This window comes from Chionomys nivalis, chromosome 6, assembly GCF_950005125.1.
Source record: "Chionomys nivalis chromosome 6, mChiNiv1.1, whole genome shotgun sequence".
NCBI lineage: Eukaryota > Metazoa > Chordata > Mammalia > Rodentia > Cricetidae > Chionomys > Chionomys nivalis.
The window spans coordinates 98572921-98590755 of record NC_080091.1 but is presented as its reverse complement, the minus strand read 5'-3'; the positions used below and the strand labels follow the sequence as shown (position 1 = coordinate 98590755).

Here is a 17835-nt window from a genome sequence, read left to right as displayed (position 1 = left end):
ACAACTTGTTTTCCCTGATCTGAGTACCTGCAGCTGCTCTGAACATGAGACCTTCAGGAGTCCCTGATGGCAGGAGAGTGGTTTCTGGTGCGTTTGGCTGGGGCATGGCTATCTCTATATAAGCTGCCCCTGAACACAATAAAGGGGGCATTCTTGGGGCATTCTGGCATCAAGGATGACCTGTGTTTCAATCTCCAGCCCCTTTCCCGGTTCACGAACTGTATGGTGGCGCATAGAGCGCAGATGGGCATGGTGCGCCGTACAGTGTCTCTCTCCTCCTGTTGCCTGCTGTTCCAGATGTAGAATTCTCAGCTCCTTCTCAGCACCATGTCTGCTTGTGTGCGACTGCACTCCCTGTGTACGACTGCACTCCTCCCTGCAATGACCATCATGCACTAAACCACTGAACTCTAAGCCAGCTCCAGTCGAATGCTTTCCTTTATAAGAGCTGCTGTGAACATGGTGTCTCTTTGCAGCAATCAGACCCTAACTAAGACACATACTAAAGCAGCAGACATGTATTTCAATCTAAATAAAGCTTTAGAACTTCATATTTTGTATCTGAAGCATGAGGCACACATTTCTGTGTGTGAGGCTCTGCCCCATAGTAGAAAACATGCATTACCCCTGGTTCATGAGAGGCCCATTCGGGGCCCTGTGATGGAGGGACAAAGTTGGTATTCATGAATCCCAGCCAACTGTGCTAAGCCATGAGACATACCACTGAAAGACCCAGAAAAGAATTCATCAATGAAGGAGACCTACTGATCCAACCCTAGATGAGAGGTGGGCAGGAAATGAGCGGTAGGCGCCCTGGCAGTCCCATAGTTATGCCATTCAATGTCCAGAACCATATCTGTCCGTTTTATAACCCAGCAGTTAGCATGGAGCTTCTCAAAAGTCTGACTCGTTGCACAGAACATGGGAGGCAAGAATAGATGCTGGGAGGATCTTTCTGTTTATTTCATCATCCAACTTTGTGTACAGTTCAAAACTAAGGATGTCCAGTGGTTTATGAGTAACGATGATTCCCAAAGAATAGAAACTAACAGTCAAAACAGCCCAAGGGTTCTTGATTTTTTTTTTATCTACTAAATAACTATATAATAAAACTTGGCTTGCTACTATGACCAAGAAAGTAAAGGTTTATTCTGGATAACAGTTTGAGGGGACACCGTCCCTCATGTTGGGGAAGGTGTGCCAGCAAGTGGGTGAAGTTGCTAGTCAAGACAGAGAGCTTACAGGAAGTGGGGCTGAGCTACAAAACAGCAAGGCCCTCCCCTAGCAACCCACTTCCTCCAGTGAGGCTCCACCCCCTAAAAGTGCCACACCCTCCCCAAATAGCGCCATCACCTGAGGACTATGTGTTTAAGCACATGAGCCCATGGGGGGAGGGGGGTTCACAATCAAACCACTATATCCTTTACCTCTTTTAACTTGCCCTATTTTGCTTATCACTTTTACATAATTATTGCTCTCAACAGAGGACGTACCTGTTCTCAAATCACCAAGAAAATAGCAAACTCACTGCACGTTACATAGCATGAACTGTAGCTTTAATGAACCACCTTCCCTTCCTGGAACCCCGCCATGCCACAATGCAGGGGAAAAAAGCAAAGAAAGGAGAATGAATCCATCCAGAGTTTAGACAGCACATACAGGTGCGACTCAGGTGGAGAGGCAAACTGGCTCGTTCGTTTCCCGGCCACCCAGGCCCTCTGCGGGATGAGCTGGATTCTGATTGAATTCCAGATAGAGCTGAGAAAAAGCAGAAAATGTTCTGTGCTGTCTTGTGTAGCTACCCCAGGACAGTGGCTGCCAGCTTGCTTTCCCATGGCTAATATGTGGCTTCTGTTAAACCTATAAGCCTATGCAATGGGTTCCGGTGCTTGGATCCCTGAGAGAGAAGGCTGAGAACACAGAAATGTGGAGTGTCTGGTTTCCTAGGTACTCGAGGGATTAGACTGACAAGTGAAGAAGTATTAGTCTGGGGCAAAGATCTGGGGGATTCTCAGAGGCAGCGGCCAGAAGGATGTGGGCTTTGAAGTCTGTCTGGAATTCCACGGCCGGCTCTGTTTTCACTAACATGCGGCCATGAGCAAGCAGTTTTGCTCCACTGAGCTTCAGTATTCTGGTCTAGAATTGAGAACTTGTGCAAATTTATTATAAACCAAGTTATTATAATAACCTTACAAAGACCTTGTAACAATCAAGATGATACAGTAATACCATATTGAAATATGAGGCACCCAATACCTGGTCACTATGACGATGATGTTTTTCTTATCTAGATGATGAATCTTAGTCACTGATCTTTGTCCCTGCGCTGGTCTGGACACTGAGAACAAATTAAGACAGGCATAAGTCAAAGTTCTCATAGTCTAACATTCAAGTGAAAGACAGGTAATAAATAAGATATATAAGAAAAATTATTGGTTATGGGTTTGGTGACATGGCCTAGCAGGTATTTACTGCCAAGCCCGACTTCTGAATTCCAGTCCTGAATCGTACCCAGTAGAAAGAGAGAACTGGCTTCTCTAGTTATTCTCTGATTTTCAAACACACTATGCCATGCACACACGTGCCAACCTACATACATACATATGTACATAAATGTTAAAAACGTACATACATGGAGTAAGCTAAGGGAGAAAGCATTTGGAAGGAAGATGACGGTTTAGACGGGCATTGCTGGTGGTGTATCTCAGTGGTAGGGCACTTGAACCCAGATGCAAGGCTCCGGTTCCATCTCTAGCACTGGGGGGACATGGAAGCTGTAGGGGCGTAGTTGGGAAATGCCGCTTTCAGCTTGGACAGGATGATAAAGTCAGGTGATCGCTTGGGCATAAAGCCTTCCAGAAGGAGGCAACTTCAAATAGATCCTGAAGTGAGGCTGTGCCATAGCCCACCAATATTCCACCACAAGGAGAGAGCTGACTCCATGAAGTTGTACTCTGTGCTCTGGTACCAGCTCCCCCCCTCCCACACACACACACATACACACGCAAGTAAATGAAATTCAACAAAAAAATTAAATCAACTCAACTTACTTTTATAGGTATGATAAGCTTAGGATTTCAGAGCGGGGAGAGGAGCCCATTTATGTTGTGGGCTTCAGTGTTGCATATGCACCTCCTTTGTTGGCTTAGGGACATCCTAGTCGGCCTTGCCTGATGTCACCTGCAGCCCTTTAGCCTGTGACAGCTGTATTCCTGGAATAAGAAAATTCTATGAGGGCGAGACTGGATCAAGAACGCCAGTGACCTTGTTAGCTGCCAATGCATCAATCCAAAGGTCGGAATAATAAACATTTCCCCCCAGTGAATCTTGGTGATGGACAGCGTCGGCAGGGAATGGGGTTGAGGGAATACTCTCTTAGATAACTGGCTCAAGAAGATTATTGTTCAGTATCCTAAATACTCTTTTTTGAAGTCATGACAATGATTTTTAGATATGCTATAAATAATCACATGATCCTGAGACCTGGAAAGTCATAGTAGTTCCAAGTGTGGACCCTTCTTTCAGAGACGGCACCCTTTTTAGCTTTTCTTTTAGCTTGCGGCACCCAAGTCAGGTGGCTCGCAGGCACCTTCAGCTCCAGCCCCAGGACGATCTATGCCTCCAGCCCCCTCCAGTATTAGCACTCCTGTCCACAAACCTATGCTCAGACTCACACACACACACACGCACGCACGCACGCACGCTGACTTGGCTGTTATCAGTTTGTCACCTCAACAGCTCAATTTATCGTTTGTTATGATGGAGACAATATTGATACAGTCAGTCACAGCTGTGTTCTAGCCAGTAGCTTCAACTTGCTTGGCAACCATGTTTATTACCAAATCATCCACAAACATTGAGTCCACTGGCTTGGTGCTAGCAACTGGACAGGCAGAGAAGGGCTGGCAAGCGTGAGGCAGGAAGGGCTGTGGGCGTTCTAACGCGCCATCAGATAAAGCATCAGCCTTCATTTAACCTGAATGGCTGGCATGTGGCAGATGTGGGCTCTACACTTATAAAACTAGCTTCATCCAAAACCCAGGCTAGGCCTATCGGGTCAGACTCCCCTTTTTGGAGTACAGCCCTGGTAGATCCCAGCACCAAGCAGTGTTCCTCCCTTTCCTAGAAATTGCCTGGCCTCCCAGAGAGAGTTGTTTACGTGGGTCAGCTGAAGTGCCCTTAAGATAAGAAAAAAATCCAGCTTGTTTTCACTGGGCTGCCTCTCTGGCACCAGCATTTTTAGTTAAAGATGTGAACTATACTAAAAATATTCTAGAATGTAAAGTCCGGGAAAGAGGAGAGAATACAGGCTCCTTCCTAAAACTATAGGCTCAGGCTCGTACCGAAGATCCACGTTGGGGCAAAGACTTAAATGAATCTCTGGTGATAGTGAAAGCCCCGAGACGCGCCACCGAGAGATTGTGTGGGGATGTTGGAGACTGAGGGTAACCTAGTAACAGGGCACGGGTCTCTGGGTTCACTCCCAGCAACACAAAACAAAAGCATGTAAGTAGCTGCCCAGTGTTTTACTAAGAAATACCTTTTCAAAACACGGCCTCAGGCTCAGCTTCTTCAGTTTTATAAGTTAATATGTTAATTAACCTTGGAAAAAGTAAGCATTTGGGGGGCTGGAGAGTTGGTTCAGTGGCGAAGAACACGGGTTTCTCTTGAGAAGGATCTGGGTTTGATTCCTGTCACCCACATGGTGACTCACAACTGTTTGTAACTCTAGTTTCCGGGACTCTGACCCCCTCTCCTGACCTCCAGACACCAGGCACATGCATAGGGAACATACGTACACTTGGACAAAACACTGAGGCACATAAAGTAATAAATCAATTTAAAATTTAAATATATATATATATATATATATATATATATATATATATATATATATTAAGGTAATTGTCTGGGGAGCGGAGATGTAGCTCAGTTGGTAAAGGGTTTGTCTGGCATACACGGAGCCCTGGGTTTTCTATCCAGCACCGCAGAAACTGACATCATGGGACAACCTTGAATCCTAGTGCTGCTGAGGTCGAGGGTGTGACGACAGGACCCAAAGTTCAGTATCATCCTTGGCTGCGTGGTGGGTCTGAGTTCAGCCCGGAGTATGGTAGATTCTGCCTCAAAAAATAAAACAGGTAAACATGTTGACTGAAGATGGAATTCAAATAGTACTTACCTAGCATTGTGTAGGACCCCGAGTTCCATCCCCCAACCCTGCAAAACATTAAACAGTAGTAATAAAATGTTTGTTTTGTTTTGTTTTCTGGGGTACGGCAGTGCACACTTTTAATCTCAGCATTAAAGGGGCAGGTGATCTCTGTGAGTTCTGGTCCAACCTGGGCTACATATCGGATTCCAGGTCAGTCAGAGCTCTATAGTTAGAACTTGTCTGGATAAATAAATGAATTATTTAGCTTTTAAAACATTTTTTAACAAGCAATAAAAAGTAAACAGTTTAAACCTAAAAGTGTAGTGAAGTGTGAAGAATTTCTGGGGAACTCTGTAAATATGAAAAGTGGGGGAGGGGCTTGGAATGTAGCTCAGGCCCCTAGGTCCCTTCCCCAGCAATGAAAACAACTAAGGACAAAAAGAGGTGGATGGCCTGAAGCTCTCCAGCTCTCTTGCTCCTAGGGCTTGCTTTCCTCTCAGCCTGGGGGAACATGACGGACACTCCGCGGCAAGCTCTCTCCTGCTCTCCTCTTTTAACTTACAGAAAACCAAGGTTTATTTTTCTGTCACTGGAGTTTTGGGCAGTCTTGGTGCAAAGGCCTGGGTGCCCTGGTGTTCGGTGTGTAACCCAGACTGGCCTGGAGTGAGCCTCCTGCCTCGGCTTCCTGAGTAATGGGGTCACAGGCTTGACCACCCTCCCGGCTCCTTTTTTTTTTATTGTATGTAATATACTTTGGTCGTGTTCCCCCTACTCCCCTTTCGGCCCCTCTCTCTGTCCCACTGGTCTCTGTTGTCTTCCAAAACAGCCCCTTTAAAAAACTGAGATTCCCCACATGGAAAAAGGTGTGTGCTATTCATCTTTCTGAGCCTGGAACAGGATGGTGTCCAGTTACCTGAAAAATGATGTAATCCATTCGTCACGGCTGAATGAGACTATTGTGTATGCGGCCCGTATTGTCTTTATCCGCTCATCCACTGTTGATTCTAAACTTGATTTTCTTCTTCATATAAGCACTGACCATTTCCTCGGGTCCATTTCGTTCAAGTTGCTGGTAAATTATGCAGTCAGGATTCAGTTCCACAGCCTGCACTTGGGGAGAGCCCGATCCACTGTGGTCAGCACTCTGTGCCCTCGTCTTTTATCTGCTTGCTCAGTATTTTGTTCGAGCAGTGAGGCTGTGCCCTCTGAGGAAGTCCTGCATGCTGGCCTAAACACAGATGGACTCAATTGAGTCCCGTCTTCAAAGGGCTCGCAGTTGAAGCTGCAGAAGGTGAACCTATGACAGGCAATAGACATAGATATTCATAACTTTGCCAAAAGATCGTGTGGGAATCATAGCATTACGTTAAAGTTGTGGGAAAAGGTAAATCATCTGAATGTCATCCTCTGGTTATAAATCCCTGTGTCCGCTGGTCAAAGTGGGGGAAGGCCACATCGCTTCTCTTGCTTTTCTGTCTTCGGTGCTGGGGACCAAAGCCAGGGCTTTTTTGTGTGCAGGACAAGTGTTCTGTTACTTAGCTACGCTCTCAAGGTGAGGGATTGTCCCCAAGGGCAGAACACGGTGGTGAAGGAGTTGGAGTGGGTGTTGGTGAGAGTCCTGGACAGCTTCAGAGCAGGTGGCACTTGACCTTGGGCTGAAACCGTGGGTAGTGACTGAGCTCTACTGAGTATGCGCTGTGTGCCAGGCACTGTGTAAGCGTGAGCTCACTTAATTCCCTCAAGGCGTGTGGTAAATGGAAACTGAGGCGCGGGGCAGTTAGAAGTCACCTAAGAAACAGGCCTTATGGTCTGACTTTGTTTTTGAACACTGTGGCCTAAAGTGGCTTTTAGAGAAGGCTTGATGGTCCAGCTGAGACATCCAGGCAGAATTTGGGTAGAGCGTGGTTGGCACATAAGGGCAGCACCAGGTTTCCAGGTTGGTAGGAAGAAATTGGCCATCAGTGCAAGAGGATTGTGCACCCAGCACGTGACATCTCCACCCTCGAATGTCAGACAGCCGATAACTAAGACGATAAGTCTATCATCTTTGAACAGCAAGGTCTTCACACTGGTTGGCTTATGAAAACAGTGGCTTCCACTTTCGATAGTTTTGTATGGTGGATCCACTCCATCTTCAGTGTGCAGTGCAGAGTCAGGAGCTTAGCAAATGAGAACTCACATCCCCAGAGGTTTGCCCGTGACTCAGGGTCATCGCCACTCACTGCAAGGCCACTCTGTAAAGCCTGACAAGGCTTGTGAAGTGGAGTAGCGTTGTTGTTAAATAGATTTTAAAAATTCACAACACCGAATTGCAGTGATTTCCTCAGAGTGGTGTGAATGATTAGGGCAGGGGCTCTTAATTTATATATTAATCTCACTCTCTATGACTATATAATAAATTTGTAAGCATTTGCTAGCAAGTTAATAATTAAAACATCTATTTTAGCATACACTAATTTTGCTGTTCAAATAAGAAGTAGGTAAGGCCCAAATGTACAACTTTTACAGGTATGAGGAGAACCCAAATTCTGTTTGATCTGTTTCACAGCCCTGGAGCTCTGAGGATCTTTGCCCACGAAGGCAGGTCTGCTTAGTAATAGTGATAGAAAGGAAATCTGAGTCATCACATTTTGCTTACTAGCTTTTTTAAGTTTGTTTTGTTTCCTTCTCTTTTTGCTACATCATTATGCCTGACTCCCACAAGGATCCCCCAGCAAGCGGGTACTGGCCCGAACAACAGTTCCCTCTGCTTCCTCCCAAAGCACATGTTGTGTTGGAGAAAGTGAGGCCATTTGTTATTCCCGGCCACTTAACCCGAAATAAGCACACAGAAACTGTATCAATCATGATGGAGAAGTTACTTTCATTGGTTAATAAAGAAACTGCCTTGGCCCATTTGATAGGTCAGCCCTTAGGTGGGTGGAGTAGACAGAACAGAATGCTGGGAAGAAGGGAAGTGAGCCAGATGCCATACCTCTCCTCTCTGGTCAGATGCAATGGAGCAAGCCACCAGGTCAGACATGCTGAATCTTTCCTGGTAAGACACCACCTCGTGGTGCTACACAGATTATTAAATATGGTTGAGCAAGATATGAGAATTAGCCAAGAAGAGGCTAGATATAATGGGCCAGGCAGTGTATAAAAGAATACAGTTTCCATCTTATTATTTTGGGGTATAAGCTAGCCAGGCGGCCGGGAGCCAGGCAGCGGGAAGTGTCCCGCAGCTCCTTCTACACAATCAAATCACTGCTTGGCCCATTAGCTCTAGCTTCTTATTGGTTAACTCTTACATATTAATTTAACTCATCTCCATTAATCTGTTATCGCCATGTGGGTGTGGCTTCCCAGCATCTGTTCCAGGCAGCAAGCAGATCCATGGCTTCTTTCTCTCTCTACTCCTCCCTTCTTCCTCCCAGCGTTCAGCTTTGTTTTCCCCACCTAGCTAAGTTCTGCCCTGCTATAGGTCATTTATTCATTAATGGTAGTCACAGCATACAGAGGGAAATCCCGCATCAATGATCAATATCCTTCTTGCCACATCTCTTACCTGATCCATGTACTCATTGTTTGCTCCCCTTCCTCTGCCTGCCAGTCTAATTGACAAGACTTTTAAAAACTGATGTACGTGTCTATGGGTGTGTGTTTGTGTGAGTGTATATGCATGTGTGTGTGTGGAAGTGCTTACCTGTGCTTATGCACAGAGGCTGGAAGGGGACGTCGGGCATCCTCCTTCTCTCTTCATCCTTTTTGTTTGAGGCAGTGTCTCTCTCTAAACTCAGCTTGCATTTTCTTATCTCTGCCTGCCTTGGAGCTGGAGTTACAGGCTTCCTGGGAAGAACCAGTTTGGGTGCTGGGTTCCAGACTTGATGCTACTGATTTTGGAGCCAGCACTAAGTCATCCAGAATGTGTGTGTGTGTGTATCCAGAAATATATGTCTAGATGGCTTAGCAGGGTTTTTTGTTTGGTTTGGTCTGGTTTTTAATTTGTTTAGTTGTTTTGAGATGGGGATTTTCTCTGTGTAGCCCTGGCTGACCTGGAACTCACTCTGTAAACCAGACTGGCTCCGAACTCAGAGATCCACCTGCCTCTGCCTCTAAGTGCTGGGATTAAAGACGTGTGCCACCACCACTTAGCTTTTAAAATGTATTCTGTATAGAGCAGTTTTAAGTCGTAAACTGAGTAGAAGGTGCCATTTGGCCATAAGCCTCCTGTACCTGCACACACCGAGCCTCTCCCACCTCCATCCACGTGTTCACACCATTCTCACCCAAAGGCTAGCGTTAGTGTCCACTCTTGGCCTAGCTCCTTAGGGCCCTGACAGATACGTCCACCATCATGGTGTTCCACAAAATCGTGTCATCTACCCAGCAAGCCCCTGTGTCGTCTACACCAACTCTGGCGACCTCAGATCTTCCGTCATCTGAGTGGTTCTGCCTTTTCCAGAGTCGCAATTAGAGTATGTAGCCATTTTAGACTTCTTGCTACCTCTGTATCTTTTCATTTCTGTTTTACTACTGGGTAATATTCCCTTGTTTATCCCGTTTTGCTTATCCAGTGAGTTAGAATCTGAACCAAACAGTGAGAAGTGAGTTGCAAAAAGGGAATCAGCCAGACTGGGGAAATATCTCAGTTTGGGCACAAACTGGGAATGGTATGAGCACCCGTGGATCCCAGCACAAGAGAACCACAAACTCAAGGTCATTCTCTGTCACATAGCAGATTAAAGGCCAGCCTGGGCTACATGAGACTCTGTCAAAACACAAAAACCACCTTGACTTCTAAAGGAATAAAAGCAGAAACTCCAAGAGGATTTGGAGAGGGGACCAGTGTGTCCAGAAGGCCCTGGGTTTGTGGCCTCTAGGTAAAGGCCACATTCATCCACTCAGCTGTTTGTGAGAGCCCTCTGTGGGCAGTCAGGGTCACAAGTGCTAGAGAGAACGGATAACAGAGACCAGCCCTTTACTTCTTCAAGATTACGCTTGGGCTGGGTGCAAGGGGTCTGGCTGCTGCTTGTCCGCCCTGCTTTGCATCTGTCCAGGCATGACTCAGAACAGGGGAATTGACCCCAGGCTGGACACAAGTTCACTGTGGTGCCCTCTCATCTCTCTGAGCAGATTGAAGAAGGGGGGAAAGCTGACGCGGTGAACTCGGGATTGCAAGCTGGGGACGAGGTCGTGCACATCAACGAGGTGGCACTGAGCAGTTCCAGGAGGGAGGCTGTTTCCCTGGTGAAAGGGTCCTACCAGACCCTCCGGCTGGTGGTGCGCAGGTAGGTGGGCTGGCACCCCTCCCCCATCCCTTCTAGCACTGTCGCTCCTTCCTGTCCTGCCTGACATGCTGCGTAATTTATCCATAATGTCCTAGTGGGGGAGGTGCTGTCTGGGTTAGGACTTTTCTTTTCCTTTCTTCTTGCCCATGCTGTGGGATGGGACAGAAGGTGAAGTGAAGACTTTTGGACACGGTTTGTCTCTCTTCGAAACCCTTCCCAGTTTTCCGAGTTAGTTTTGTCACGGAGGAGCTTCGCTGTCCGTCCTAAATTCTAGGTTTGATGACTACTAGCACATCCTAGGTGTGGCCGGAGCTCTAGGCAGCCCTGTGTTCTGGACCTAGAGAAAGGGTTGACTAATTTAGATGATTTGGTTAGCCGTGCCTAGAACTTGGAGCTGAAAAACTGGTGGAGTCCTCTTGTTTGGGCATCTTAGGAGTGATGGATCCTTTTTTGGGAAAGGCTTGCTTGTAATTTTTTTAATTAATAGATTATTTTATATGTGTATGTCTGTGTGTGTGCATGTGTGTGTGTGCATGTGTGTGTGTGCATGTGTGTGTGTGCATGTGTGTGTGTGTATGCTTGTATTAGTTTATGTGTACCACATGCATGCAGGAGCATGAGGAAGACAGAAAAAGGATGTCTTTTTAAAATATTTTTTATTGATTATTTGGGAATCTCACATCATGCACCTCTATCATGCTCACCTCCCAGTCTTCCATGCCCGCTCCCTTCCCCTATAACCTTCTCCCCCCCCAGAACAAGAGAAAATCAAGTCCATTTTATGTTGTCCATCTACTCACTGGAGCCTGATTTATTAAATTCCTCGTGACCAACCCTCCAAGGGATGAGTCTTTGTCTACCTGCATCCATGCCAGAAACGCTCAACTGAGGAGATGTGTGCAGTGGCTGGAGAGGTGGGGGCCAGCTCTCCCTCTAGGGGCAGGAAAAGGCTATCTTAATCCCCTGGAGTTATAGAGGTTGTAAGCCCCATGTGGGCACTGGGAACTAAACCCAGGTCCTCTGCGAGAATAGCCAGTGTTCTTAACCGCTGAACCACCTCTCCTTCCTTCCAGAAAAGGGTAGAATTTTTAACCCACCTTTTCATGGACCCCCAGCTTGAGAACAACAGGCTGGTGAAGGGTACCTGGAATCCAGACCCCTGATGTGTCTGCAGGTCATAGGTGTCCCACAGGGAGAGGTTCCATGTTGGTTGCCTATGCGTTTCTAGGTGTGCTGTCTGATGATGACGGGCCATTGGAGTTATTTCTAGCAGAACCTTTGCCACTTGGGTCTAACTTAGTAAAAGGGTTGAAATCTGCCCTTGCCACTGACTATGTAATAAAACACAAATAATAGTTCCTGCCTCAAAAGGACATTATAAGCACTGCGGTGGATAAAAACGTGCATAGAAGACAGGCAGTAATCCATTGTGTTTGTTCCCAACTGGTCTAGAGAATCCTGTAGGAACCACGTAGGAAAGGTACCATCATATTGTCACCATATGATGACTGCCTGCTTTTATCACAGTTCAGGGCCTGTGATCTGCTTATAGGTCTAACCTTGGTGCTGGACATCCCAAAGCTTGTGGGATTTAGGAGTGTAAAGTCATTGTATGAAGCCACAAGCAGCTGGGTATAAACCGCAATGGCCATGTGCTAATTCATTTTGAACCAGACACCTCTAAATGGACCATGAATCAGTATGATTCCTCCCTGCAGGAATACTGAAGGAAAAGCCAGCAGGCGACCTCCGCCTGGGTATGGAGAGTGGGCCTGACGATGTGGCTGGTCTGAAGGCCAGATGCTCTGCCTGCCACGTCAGGACTCTCCCCCTCTGGACACCAGGGATCACACTGCCAAAGCCCTCCTCTTCATCCTTGGTTCCTCACTCCCAAATCCCCTTTCTGACTGACACATTCTTTCTTTAGATATGTTAATGAAATCGATAAGGTTACCGCAGTCTTGCACTGGTGTGGGAAACGTTTTGTCTCAGTGCCTGTTGAATGCATCCCAGGTCATCCGTTTTGTGCCGTGTTTAGCACCAACTCTCAGCGTTCGAGGGCAAGCAGCCCGCCTCCCTTTTCCCACAGACTGCAGGAGACATGGAAGGGCGTTTCTTTTCCACACCTCAGGATCCACTACGAGCCCCTGTGCTGGACTCTGCAGGCTTCATATCCTGAAATCTGGCTTTTATGTCCTGGCCACAGCCTGAGATGTTCATTCCTTTCCATTTTAACAAAGTGATTCATGATATTTCATTTATTAGCATGCTTGCTTTCATAAGTGATCTCAATACTACTACTACTACTACCAATAATAACAAATTTTCTGAAAACATAACTGATGATGGCTACCTATGGAGGGAGAATAACTTGGATAGTCAGAATTTATGTGCCTGTTGGCCCCTCTACCTGCCTCTTTTGAAGTTATTTTGGATAGGTAAGGGTAACACCTGTGGGTTGTTCACATAAAAATGCCAAGAGTAATGGTGTTTATGTGAGTTTCGGGGTGACTGAAAACAGGCTGAAATAGAAACACCTTCCTAAAAGGCTGCAATGACTAGAGACACACAAAGTCCCCAGCTGCGGGTCAGAGATCTTGGCATTCCTGCTGACCCATGAAGAGGGCGGAGCTTAGCCTTTCTGGGGCACTAAAGGGCAGCGTGGAGCCTGCCAGGACGGAGAATGTGGTGCTGTGTAGGTCATGCGTGGAAGGAAGGCCTACAGCTGTTGGTGGAGCTTGGCAACGTTATGATAAAATAAGAAAAGGCCTTCCAAGAGGAGAGTAAACATCTCCAGCTGGGGGAAACCTGCATGGAATGCCACAGATCCAAAGCCCAGACAAAGAGTGTTAATTAGGGTAAGACACCGGGAAAGCTAACACCCAAATCCTCTGAAGTCAACACACACTTCATTTGGCAGATATGTGTAAAAATACTTGTCTGAGAGCAGGGGGCCTTCAGAAGGAAATCGGAAGACACAGGGGAAATGTCTTCAGGTTTAACTGAACTGTGTATTATGCAGGTGTGTGTGTGTGTGTGTGTGTAAGAGAGAGAGAGAAGTCATAACTGTCTGTAATTCTAGTCCCAGGGAGTCCAACATCCTCTTCTGGCCTCCTCAGACACCAGGGCATGTGCATGAAGCACAGATATACCTGCGGCAAAAATCCATACACATAAGATAAATAAGGTTGGCCAAGTGTGGTGATGCACACCTCTGAGCCCAGCTCTCTGCAAGCAGAGGCAGGTTGATCTCTGTGAGTTTTCAGCTGGCCTGGTCTACATAGCAAGTTCCAGGACATCCAGGACCACAAAGAGAGATACTGTTTCAAAAAAACCAGTAATAATAATAAAAACAATAATAACAAATATTTTTTAAAAGAACCCACCAAAAGATTTATTTTTCTTATTTGTATTCGTATGGATAGATGGATGGGTGTGTGTGTGCATGCGCGCATGTGTGCGATGTGTGTGTGGGGGGTACTCATATATGCAAAGGCCACAAGAGGGCGTCATCCTGGAATTGTAAGCATGGTCTCCAAGCCAGTTTGAAATCTTTTTCTAAGATCTCCTCTCCATTGTCTCTCTTCAAATTTGGTAGAAGCTTTGATTCTGAGTTGATAATACATTATAAAGATTCTCTCTCTCTCAAGCTGGGTGATGGTGGCACACGCCTTTAATCCCAGTAGTCAGGAAGCAGAGGCAGGTGAATCTCTGTGAGTTCGAGGCCAGTCAGGTCTACAGATTGAGTTCTAGGATAGTGGAGGATACACAGAGAATCCCTGTCTTGAAAAACAAACAAATGATCCTATTCTCTCTCTATGTGTGTGTGTGTGTGTGCATGTGTGTGTGTTTTATGAATGAGCAATGGATAGGAGACCATGTATTTCATTGGGAGAAGAGAGACGAGAGAGAAATGGAAAGGGTAAGTAAGAGCAGCAAGTGTGGGCTCTAGCTGTGTGATTTGCCTGGTAATCAATGAGACTCCAGTGACCATCTTAGTTTTGTGAGTTCTAGCCTATGGAGGCAGAAAATGCAGGCGCCTGGCCTGGCATGATGGCATGCCCCTTTAATCCTAGGACTTGGCAAGCAGGGACTAAGACAGAGTTCAATGACAGTCAGGTCTACGGAGCAAATTCCAGGCCAAACGGTATCCAAAGATGGGCGGCGACTTACCCAGAACCACACGCTGTACCCAAAGATGTGTGGGGACTTACCCCGAACCACGTGCTGTACCCAAAGATGTGTGGGGACTTACCCCGAACCACGTGCTGTACCCAAAGATGTGTGGGGATTTACCCCGAACCACGTGCTGTACCCAAAGATGATGGACCCCGAACCACGTGCTGGTAGCTGAAAAATTTGTGCTACTGAAAAAGCAACCAAAAAAACAAAACCAGGGGAGACCAAACCCTAACTTTCAATGCATCAGGACAGTATTTTAAAGGAAGAGATTTCCTTCTGACCTTGAATTTCCCAAGCTCCCTCAGGACACTCCACTGACTTAAATTCCTACCTCAGCCCCTGAAATAAAACCTCTGTTGCTCCAGCAGCTGCTCCCTCCTCCCTCATAAAATTGAAACTGAAATCACTGCTGCCCTGGGGCCCACACACCCCTGGAGGGACCATCCCACATTTCTGAGGGTGGGATGACATTATTGGCTTGGAATGACTGGCTCACACATCTGCTGCCTCCAACCTTTTATTTCTAGGCTGATTTTTGAAATCGTAACTTGTCGGAGATTTGCAAGTCAATGAACTTGAAATCAGTGTCTTGTAATAAGTGCTATGCTGTTGAAGGCCAGCTTAATGGATACGAAATTAACTCTATTAATTATTAACAAAAGGGGGGTTTGGCAAACCTCTTTCTTGGCCAACTCATGGCTATAGTCTATGGGAGAAAATAATTTCTTAGACTATAACCCTCCTGCATCCTCCCCTGCCTGTCTAACTCCGTACCCCTGTCTGCTCACAGTCACTTGCTCTGATGAGCAGTGTGTTAGTGTCTCATTGCTGTGACAGAATACCGGAGAAAGCTGCCCTAAAGGACGGAAGGGTTATTTGGACTTATGGTTTTAGAGTTTCAGTCTGTCATTTGATCCACACCCCAACATCAGGCAAGAGAAGGAATGGTGGAGCAAGCTTGGCAGTGAGGAAAGGGAGAGAGAGAACTCAAAAGAAAGAGTGAGCAAAATATAGCCCAAAGGGCAGCCTTCTCATGTGTGAGACCAGCTAAGTCACTTCTCAAACACCTCTACTGAGGGGACCAAGCATTGGGACCCAGCCTTCTGACAACTTTTGGAGGACAGTTCAGATCCAAAGCCTTATCAAAACACCTGCTTTAAAGCAATTTGCAATCAGAGTTCTTCAAAAGATTTTAACAGAAATTGAAATAAAGCTACCTTTTTGCTGTTGTTTTTGTTTTTTGAGACAGAGCCCCAACTGCCCTAGAATTCACTATGTTATGTAGACCAGGCTGGCTTTGAACTCAGAGATCCACCTGCCTCTGCCTCCCGAGTCCTGGAGTATAGGTGTGAGCCACCACCGCCTAGGAAAAGCAAGACCATCTGAAGCTGAGATTCACAACCTCGTGTCATAGACGGACGTCTGCAAGCCAGAAGACACGGCAAGGAGGTACCAGGTGTCTGGTGTGAAATTGGTGACAGTGTGAAGGTGACTTCAGAGATGGCTTCCAGTCTCAACACTGCTAGATTCTGGCCATGGTGCTGTGGAGACAACCCAATCTCTGCACATTTCTCCTTGCAATGGAGGGAACGCAGTAATAACGTCTTCTGTCCTGGGGTGCTATGAGACAATGTAGGGATGCAGGAATAGCATCTTCTCTCCTGGTGCTATGACATAATAGAGAGATGCAGGAATAGCATCTTCTGTCCTGGGGCTATGAGATAAAGTCAAGCATATGAAAACCCTTCATTGTAATAAGATATCAGTTATAGAGTCTCAGCTCATAAAAATATTTTTAGACTATACTGTTTAGTGCCAATAAATAAAAATGGCAGATTTGAAAGGGTATAACCCATTGTGCTAAGAGGATTCTAGTGAAGAGCCTGTTTTGGGATGGGGGTTTTGACAAAAAGACTGCCTACTCTGGAGAACGTGAGTTGGGAGGAATTCTGGGTCACAATACGTCCCAGCTTGTGGCGGAAATTGAGCTCCAAAAAGGGAAGGGCTCACTGGGAAACTGCTCTTGCTCCTTCTGGGGCTCTTTGGTTCCTAGGCTTCATCAGAGGGATGAATGGAGCAGGTTACCCCCATATAGGCAGGGCAATCTGAAGACATGACCTTTGCACCACGCAGAATGATGTCTTTGGTGAAAGAAGGTATCAAGAGTGAACTACCAAGTAAGCAGGCAGTAGGAAGGAGCTGAGGACAAATTGAAAAAATGACAGAATTTGGTGTGTAGGCAGCTTCAAAGTGTTCTCATTTTTTAAGATTTATGTTCATTTTATGTGTCAGAATGTTTTGCCTGCATGTGTCTGGTATCCACAGAGGCCAGAAAAGATGATCAAATCTCGTGGAATTGGAGTTACAGATGGTTGTGTGTTACCCTGCAGGTGCTAGGAACTGAACCCGGGTCCTCTGCAAGAGCAACAATTGCTCTTTGCCACTGAGCCATCTCTACAGCACTACAAAGGTCTTCTTGAAGCTCAAGTACTCTTTTATGGGCACAACTATGGCCTCTCCCATCTCACCTGCTCACAGATGCTAAATACTTCTGCTTCATGGAGATTCTAATTGCTACCTCACCTCTCACGATGCAGGGAGAGTAAATCCCCCACAGACATGTAGGAAGGGGGAAGGCTATGTTGGACTCCAGATGTGGCTCAGATGGGTTTGCCTACCACACATGAAACCCCAGGTCCAACCTGCAGATCAAAACCGGGTTTGCTAGCGCATGACTGTATCCCACCCTGCACTTAGGAGGTGAAAGGAGCATCAGAAGTTGGGGGGAAGAAGGAAGGGAAGTGGGGGAAAGTATATAGCTCAATAAAAAACAATAAAGTATAAAAGACAAAGAGGTTCAAGGTCAGCCTGGGCTACTTATCAGGCTCCTGTCCAACTTGAGGACCGGAAATCATAAAGAGGGTGTATCCATACTAGCCCTCCAGGACTGTGCTGGAGACAACGCCTGTGACTTCTGCTGAGAGCTTTTCATCTGCTGTGTGATTCCTCTCCCTTGCATAGGGCTCTCTGGTGATCATGTGTCTCCTCTGCCCTCCTACCACAAGAGCGTGTGCTCTCTGAAAATCTTAATTTGTGCAAGGGGCTGGGATGTGAGCTCAAGTCCAAAGCAGTAGCACGGCCTGCACCCCATTTTAAGAGCCCAGGTTAGACTTCCCCAGGAGAAGTCAGGAGAACTGAGAATTGTGGCAGTTCTTCCCCTCCTCATTT

At 46.5% G+C, this 17835-nt stretch overlaps 1 protein-coding gene across 2 annotated transcripts in view; it reads left to right on the top strand.

Moving 5' to 3' along the window:
- The window catches only part of Shroom3 (shroom family member 3), a 282216-nt gene that overhangs the window by 98543 nt on the left and 165838 nt on the right, over positions 1–17835 (top strand). For both annotated transcript variants that reach the window (XM_057772175.1, XM_057772174.1), the window contains exon 2: positions 10271–10425. In XM_057772175.1, the coding sequence (XP_057628158.1) occupies positions 10271–10425 (155 nt within the window). The remainder of the gene's footprint in view (positions 1–10270; positions 10426–17835) is intronic.